This window comes from Myotis davidii, unplaced genomic scaffold (genome assembly GCF_000327345.1).
Source record: "Myotis davidii unplaced genomic scaffold, ASM32734v1 scaffold37, whole genome shotgun sequence".
NCBI classification, from domain to species: domain Eukaryota; kingdom Metazoa; phylum Chordata; class Mammalia; order Chiroptera; family Vespertilionidae; genus Myotis; species Myotis davidii.
Genome location: NW_006289395.1, coordinates 5170449 through 5178834, shown reverse-complemented (window position 1 = coordinate 5178834; position 8386 = coordinate 5170449). Strand labels below are relative to the sequence as shown.

At 51.9% G+C, this 8386-nt stretch overlaps 1 protein-coding gene across 1 annotated transcript in view; it reads left to right on the top strand.

Moving 5' to 3' along the window:
• Positions 1 to 8386, top strand: part of ELAC2 (elaC ribonuclease Z 2) — a gene marked incomplete at its 5' end in the record, with an annotated part of 27401 nt that overhangs the window by 10631 nt on the left and 8384 nt on the right. The window contains 8 exon segments of the mRNA XM_006761734.2: positions 507 to 565; positions 647 to 719; positions 1585 to 1697; positions 2228 to 2323; positions 3252 to 3390; positions 3466 to 3551; positions 4992 to 5110; positions 6235 to 6331. Of these exon segments, the coding sequence (XP_006761797.2) occupies positions 507 to 565; positions 647 to 719; positions 1585 to 1697; positions 2228 to 2323; positions 3252 to 3390; positions 3466 to 3551; positions 4992 to 5110; positions 6235 to 6331 (782 nt within the window).

Below are 8386 nucleotides of genomic sequence, written 5' to 3'. Positions count from 1 at the left end.
TAACTTTTTTCCATTATAAAAGCAACAGCATTATATTGCCAAATGTGCGAAAAATAGAGGAGAAACTGTCCACACTTATATTACCCTGTCACTGCCCCGGAATATTGCGTGACAGTGATGCGTGTGGTCATTTCTCCATCAGACTGTGTTCGGTGGCGCTCCTGTAGCTATTAGTTGATGAGTGCAGGGCGATGGCACAGCGCAGCGTTTCTCCTCTAGGATGCTAGAAGGATACTTCTTACTTGCTATGGGAATGGGTGACATTTTATACATTTATAGGGAATTAATGTTGGAAAAGAAAGCACTGTTTTTAAGTCAGCTTTTATTATTAAAAGTGTTTTATTACTAAAGCGTTTCAAAACAAATGACTTCAGAATGTAATATACTTTATCTGAGGTTGTAATAACAATAATAAGTAAAACCAGAAAGATGCACTTACTAGAAAATTGATTAAACCAAGCTTCTTCGTTAGTCACTGAAGTACACTTGCGTTCTTTCTGTTATAGCTTCACCTGAAGAAAGGAAACTTCCTGGTGCTCAGAGCCAAGGAGCTGGGCCTCCCAGTGTGAGTTTGGGCCGCTCCCGCGGGGCCTGTGGGGCCGCCTGGTGGGAGGGCTCCCGTCTCACGGCTCCTCTATCCTCCCAGGGGCACAGCTGCCATCGCTCCCATCATTTCTGCCGTCAAGGATGGGAAAAGTGTCACTTTTGAGGGAAGAGAGGTAAGATGCCCCTTTCACGATGTTTCCGCATTTACAGGTAGGGCCTGGCACAGGGGCGGTCTCTGTCCGGCTCAGGCCCTGCAGACAGCACTTCTGAGGGAAGTGGAACAGCTTGGGTTTTGTTGCTTGGCTAAGCTACGCTGGCTGCCTTGGGCACTTTTGTTTCCCACTTAGGATCTGGGGGTCCCCCTCCTGGTAGGATGATGCTTCCCCTTGTACTTGAGCTCAGGGAAGACCCCCAGAAGGATGGACTTTGGGTGCATGGCCCCAAAGAAGGCTACCTTGTTCTTTGCCAGGATGTCTTCTCCAGAGCAGTGGTTCTCAACCTTCCTAATGCCGCGACCCTTTAATACAGTTCCTCATGTGGTGATGACCCCCAACCATAAAATTATTTTCGTTGCTACTTCATAACTGTAATTTTGCTACTGTTATGAATCGTAATGTAAATATCTGATATGTGGGATATATTTTCATTGTTACAAATTGAACATAAAGCATAGTGATTAATCACAAAACAATATGTAATTATATATGTGTTTTCCAGTGGTCTTAGGCGACCCCTGTGAAAGGGTCGTTCGACCCCCAAAGGGGTCGTGGCCCACAGGTTGAGAACCGCTGCTCTAGAGTCTAAGGACTTTAGGCCAGTGTGCCACGCCTGGCTTTCTGGTCACTGTCGGTTTGAAATGCCCCCTGCCGGTCAGATGCCTGCCTGAGTGAGCAGGGGCAGGCGGGGGCAGTGGTGCTCCTCCCGCTGGCCCCGTGTTGCTGGCAGGGCTCCTGGGCTGTGCAGTGGGCTTGCGGGCCGGGGTGTGCCTGCTGCGCTGGCGCTGCTCTGAGAGAGCGACACAACCCTCTGACCCTGCAGATTTTGGCTGAAGAGATCTGTACTCCCCCGGACCCCGGGCTCGCTTTTGTTGTGGTCGAGTGTCCAGACGAAGGATTCATTCAACCCATCTGTGAGAACGCTGCCTTCCAGAGGTAACGGGGTCCTGGGGGTGACGAGTGAGAGCCCACATACTGCACGTAGGACCCAGCGGCATCAACAGGGCGCCCCCAAACCCGTGGCTGCTCCGGGCCCAGAGCTGGGCCGCTGGGACACTCAGTCAGGATTTGAAAGGCCAAGGCAGTCTCCTACCTTAGGCTCGTCCTGCTGGCAGGTTTTACTGGTGGTTGGTGGTTGGTGGGCTTTGTGGGTTACGCAGCCTTGAAGTGAAATTAGAAAACCCGACAAAGCAGAGACCTACAGACTAGGACGTTAATGGCCAGTTGGAGTTTAAGTGTAGGTAGGCCCAGAGCTTGTGCATAGAGGGACCCAGGCAGTCTGGAGCTCCACCCTGCTCTGGCACCTCTGGGAGCAGCTGGGGACAGCCCGGCCTAGACGCGAGGCTGAGGGCTCACTGTGGTCCCCGAGATCCGAGTGGTGCCCCTCCCTCACCGCCCAGTCTGCTTTGTGCCTGCTCTGAGGTTGTGTCATTTTATAAAGCAAAGCCCACCTTCCTCCCATCCAGGTTCCAAGGAAGTGCCGATGCCCCCGTGGCCCTGGTGGCTCACCTGGCCCCGGAGAGTGTGCTTGCGGATGGCAGGTACCAGCAGTGGATGGAGAGGTATGGAGCATGGCCCAGCAGCACGCCTGACGTTCCCCTCTCCTTTAAGCGCTCCCATCCTTACTCCATGCCTGCCTAGACTTCCCTGGGACTCCTGCTGTCCCTGCATTCTGAGCCAGCACCTGCATCCCTCTTAAAGTGTCACCACTAGGGGGCACCGTGTGCACACATGTCCTGTTTGCGTGAGGCCCATTTAGTAGCAGCTCACACCCTCTACACTCAGGGTCTGAACAAACGCTGCCTTTTTGTTGACAATTCCACACGTGTAGCCTAAAGAAGAGACTTGCGGGTTTAAAATGAGAGCTTCAGTTTATTAAACACCCCTGTCAGGCAGTGTGTTAAGTAGTCTACATTTTGTTTTATTTTCTTTAATCCTCCCAACAGCCCTGTGAGGCAGATGGTCTACCAGAATGTAGTGCTAGAAGGAGGGCACGCTTTCCTGTTGGCCACATTGCCTGGGCCAGCTTCGAGTGGGGAATTATTTGCGTTGAATTTGCAGCACGTGGTGAAGCTGGGTGGTGGGTCAACCTGCCTGTCCTGGTTCTCCGGCAACTCCTGCATCTCTTCCCTCATTGGCCTGGCGCCTCTCACTCCTTGGCCCTCCTCGGCCTGTTCCTTAGGCCTTGAGTCTCACATGTGGTACTTCTTTCCTCCCAGGCTTTTCTCCAGTCCGCACTGCACTCTGTTTCCTGGCTGTAGCTGTGGGCTCCCAACATTGTAACTTCTCTTTTTTTCTGGTTTGAGTTTGGGGAGAAACTGGACTTTGAGACAGAAGTAGTAGGACTCTGGCCAGTTAGTAACAGTCTTTCTGGACAAGTCACTTATTCTCTTTGAACAACTCCATCTGTGTTGGTGCTCTGTTCCCAGTGCTGCCCCTCAGGACGAGGCCCTTCAGGACACTGTGCATGTGCAGTCTGTTCCTTCTTAGGTTTGGGCCTGACACCCAGCACCTCATCCTGAATGAGAAGTGTACGTCCGTTCACAACCTCCGGAGCCACAAGATCCAGACACAGCTCAACCTCATCCACCCTGACATCTTCCCCCCGCTCGCCAGCCTCCACTGTAAGGTAGGGTCACAGGACGGCCCCGGTGGCCCGGGCGCTCCCCTTCTCTCTCTCCACGGAGTGTGCTCTCTCTTTCAGGAGGAAGGCGCCGCCTTCTCTGTGCCCACGGTCCGTGCCGAATGTCTCCTCAAGTACCAGCTCCGGCCCCGGAGGGAGTGGCAGAGGTCTGTGACTCAGCCTGTGGATGGTCTGGGCCGGAGGTGGTTTTTGGGAAGGGCCAGGTAGTGAATATTTTAGGCTTTGCACATGTGGTGTCTGTCGGAACTACCCATCTGCCACTGTCCCACGAGCCAGAGCGACAGACAGCCCGCAGGCGGGCGGGCGACTGTGCCCCAGGATCAGCGCGTTGCTGAAACCAGCTGACCTCGTGTTGAGCTGGAAGGTGGCGTCCATGACTGTCCGTTTCTGCAGTTGTTTTCTCTGCTGGGAGCAGTGATGCATGTTCATTGTTTTCAGCGTAGAAATATGAACTGTATCGTGAAGATAGTCAATCCCCCGAAGTCCCTTCAGCACTAGATGAGAGGGTGGTTGACAAAGTTTTTTTCTTGTAACTTGGAGTATATGGGATGTATTGTATATATAGTACCTGACACTGTGTAATATAGTCTTCCCTGCGTCATTAAATAGTCTCCCCAAGAGGTCCATAGAGGGGTGTTTGTTAAATTGAGGCATTCGCAAGTTTTTGCTGTTTTAATGAAACAGTAAATGCCTCATGTATCAGTCCCTGACTGGAAGTGTTCCCTTAGGGTAGTTCTTAGCCCAAGGGACATTGGTGACCAGCAGTCGCCAACCGGTGGTCCGCAGACCACTAGTGGTCTGTGAAGTCTGAAAGGCTGGCGACCGCTGCTCCTGACAGCACTTGGTAAACACCTTGGCGTCCCGAAAGGCTCTGCAGCCCCCCATCCTTAGTTTTCAAGGCCTGAATCTGGAGTCACTGGTGTTGCCTGTCAGCTCTGCAGTGTGTGCTCCAGGATGTTGGGGGCCGCATGCTGCTGAGAGACGGGCACGGCGCCCCAGGCAGGGTGGAGGCTTGTCTGCAGTGGCAGAGGCGTTAGCAAAGCTGCAATTAACAAATGTAGCCGTACCCATGCCCACCTGGTACCTGTGGGAAATGGAGTTCCTGAACTGCTGACCGAAGGTCACTTAGGTGATCTCAGTGCTCAGATGACGGACGAGCCACTGCTCCGAGGCTTGCGCTCAGCGTGGCCAGGCAGCAGCAGAGCACTGCTCGGAGGCTGCTGGGGATGAGTCTCGGGCTCCACCAGAGCCACTGAATCAGGCCCTGCAGTTTGACGGGGTACAAGGAGATGAGTTGTGTGCACATAAGTTTGAGATGCACTGCTTGGGGTAATTTCCCCGGCCTCTCTCCTCTCCCCGGCCTCCAGGGGAGTCTAGATGCTGGCAGCATTCAGTGAGCAGATAGATGTCAGTGGTGCCAGGGTTGTCGGGCTCTGAGCTGGGAGATGTTCTGAGGAGCTGGAGCTATTCAGAGCTCACTCTGAGACTCCCACCGACGGAACAAGACCGCCCAGACTCTGAGGCGCTTGGTCTTCAATCTTGATTTGAAACAACCTTAGTCGCCTGAAATACTTTTCTCTTTGCAGGGATGCACTTCTAACTTGCAATCCTGATGAATTCATAGCCGAGGCTCTGGAGCTCCCCAATTTCCAAGAGAGTGTGCAGGAGTATAAGGAGATGGCACAGAACAGCCCAGCCTCAGCCGGTGAGGGAGGGACTCGGGCAGCCCTTCTCCCAGCCCAGCACCCACTGGGTTAATGTGTGCCCTCCCCTGCTTCCCTCTTTCCTGTTGGGAAACACCAGTGCCTGCCCTTCTGGAACAGCGAAAGGAAGGCCTGGTGGCACACGGGCTCTCTCCAGGCCTCATGCCGAGAGCAGCAGTTCTGGGAGCTCCTGGGAGAATGGGGAGAACTGTGAGCCAGGATGTGGTTGAATGGGGACCGAGTCCTGTCTTTGCTAATGATGAGCCACCGAGGATTCCGGCCACGCCCCTCGTCTCCTCAGCTTTCCTAGCCCCTTGAGGAATGTCCTTTTCTTTATTTTAAAATGTATTTTTATTAATTTCAGAGAGGAAGGGAGAGGGAGAGAGAGAGAAACATCAGTGATGAGAATCATTGATCCACCTCCTCCTACACGCTACACACTGGGTATCTCGCCCGCAGTCTGGGCAAGTGCCCTGACCAGAAATTGAACCATGACCTCTTGGTTCATAGGTCGACCCTCAACCACTAAGCCACTGGGGCGCAGCCACAGTGATAGAAACAGACATGGCTGGGGTAGAAGGCGGGCTTGTAACCTACTCAGTCCTAGGCAAGTAACCTCTTGTCCTGGCCTCCTGGTGTTTGGGGAAGACTGACAGACTTGCCTTTGGGTTTGATTGGGTTTCTGGTTCGGATGTGCACATGGTGCCGGTCAGAGGCGGTGGAGGGGGCCCCAGCGACAGAATCATCAGGTGCCCTGGATTTCAGCCCCAGCTGTGCCTCTCTCCTTTCTGGAGCTGACCCTGAGCCCACAGTCCTGGGAAACGGGGTGCTGCAGGTCTGGTGGTAGGAGCTGATATAAGGTGACACCAGCCCCTGGAGGTGCATGCTGATTCCAAGCACAAGGATGGCCCCTCGGTAACTGAAAGACTTGCAACAATTCTTTGGAAGAAAGGCCTGAGGAATTCATTTGCTTCACAGACAGCCCTTTGCCCACAAACAGCCTGTGACCCCTCTGACGGTGGCCACAGGGAACCCCAGGCCCTCCTGGGACTTACTCATGTCAGGGCAGAATGCTGGCTCACATTTGACAGAAAGAAGTGAACCCTTCATCTGTATTTTTCCATAGAGAAAAAAGGCCAATATCCAGAAATCATCTTCCTGGGAACAGGGTCCGCCATCCCCATGAAGATTCGAAATGTCAGCGCCACGCTCGTCAACCTCAGGTATGATTGCTTTCCAGGAAATGCCGTCCATCACGGAGCCTGCTGGTTCTCTACACCCAGTTCTCCACCTGCCACAGCAGGTGGAAGCCTGGGGGCTAGTGTTCTTGGCTAGAGTGCTCCCGAGAGGAGCCTCAGGAGCTCACTCAGACTTCGGGAAACAGCTTCCAGGTTGCTGGATTTATTTTGTGTTCAGCCCTTTGATTGGATGGTGTTTAGTTGATTCTCTTGGGTTTGCCTGGTGTCATTTCTCGGCCAGAGATCAATCAGGAGCCCTGAAAGGTTCATGGTGTGTATAGTAATGTCTCGTGAGCTTCTCTCTGAAAATTGGGTGCAGCCGTCCTGGTCTCATGGCTCTCCCAGAGGAGGAAGGGCCGCAGAGACCCACCTCCTCACCAGAGCACGGGCCAAGGCTGCTGCTCCTAGCACGGCTGGCAGAGCTTGTGGCGTCGAAGCTCCAGGTCCTGCTTGGGAGCCGCTAAAACGGGGCTCCACTGGTCGCGGGGGTTCACACTTACTCATTCCCGGAGGACCCCTGGGCCTTCCTGCCCCGGCCAGCTGTGAGGATAGGGCTGAGAAAACCAGCACTGCCTCGGGTAGAACATCCTGCGGAGCCAGATCTCCTGTGACACAGCGCCCACCTCTGGTGCTGTCACCAGTGGGTGCTGCACAGGCGTTCTGAAGAATCAGCATGCTTATGAGGTTGGGTAAACCTTCCATTCCACATAAGCATTTTTAATGCCCAGCATTTGGATAGCTCTGTGTACTTTCCATGTATATATATATATATATTCAACTGTTTATTAAACACATATTCTATGGCAAGCCCATAATCCCCACTCTCATGAAATTTTATTTTTTCAAAATACAAAATAAGTCTATTACCAGATTGTAGATACAAAATAATTAGCCATTTGTATGCAATAAATAATCCTATATAATAAAAGCGTAATATGCAAATCGGCCGAATAGAGGGACGACTGGTCAGCAGGGGGCAGGGCTGGCGAGCAGGCAGCACCAGGCCAGCCAAGGTGAATGCCAGTGGGCAGAGGGAGAGGACGGCGATCAGGGGGCAGGGCCAGCGACCAGTGGTGGTGATGGGGTGGGAGGGGCAGGGCCACAGGGCGCCCACAGAGGGAGGCCAGACTACTATGGCTTAGGCCCGTTCCCTGCAAGCTGTCAGTCAAACATCTCCTAAGGGCTCCAGGACTGCTAGAGGGCGCAGGCCAGGTTGAGGGACACCTCCCCGCCACCCCCTCCCCCCAGTGCACAAATCTTCATGCAGTGGGCCTCTAGTATTTCAATAAAAAAAGATTTTAAATATATTACCAAAACTATACTAACATAGTATAATATCACAAAAGTTGTAGGAAATATTAGAAATCTGCAAATAACAGGGTTACTTCTAAAATTTTTTTTTTCTGGCTCTATTTTTGTTCATCAGTTTATGTTGTTCATTATATTCCACAAATGAGTGAGATCATGTGCTATTTATCTTTCTCTGACTGGCTTATTTCACTTAACATAACGCTCTACAGTTTCATTCATGCTGTTGCAAATGGTAAGAGTTCCTTCTTCTTCACAGTACTGTAGTATTCCATTATGTAGATGTACCACAGGTTTTTAATCCACTCATCTGCTGATGGGCGCTTAGGCTGTTTCGAAATCTTAGCTATTGTAAATTGTCCTGCGATGACCATAGGGGTGCATATATCCTTTCTGATTGCCGTTCCTGTTTTCTTGGGATATATTCCTAGAAGTGGGATCATTGGGTCAAATGGCAGTTTCATTTTAATATTTTTGAGGTAACTCCATGCTGTTTTCCACAGTGGCTGCACCAGTCTGCATTCCCCCCAGCAGTGCAGGAGGGTTCCTTTTTTCCACATCCTCGCCAGCACTTGTCCTTTGATTTGTTGATGATAGCCATTCTGATAGGTGTGAGATGGTACTGAGCATGTTTTTATATATCGCATTTCCCTGATGGTTAGTGATATTGAGCACCTTTTAATATATGACTATTAGTTTTGTTTCTCTGATCATAATCCCTCCTATTTATAG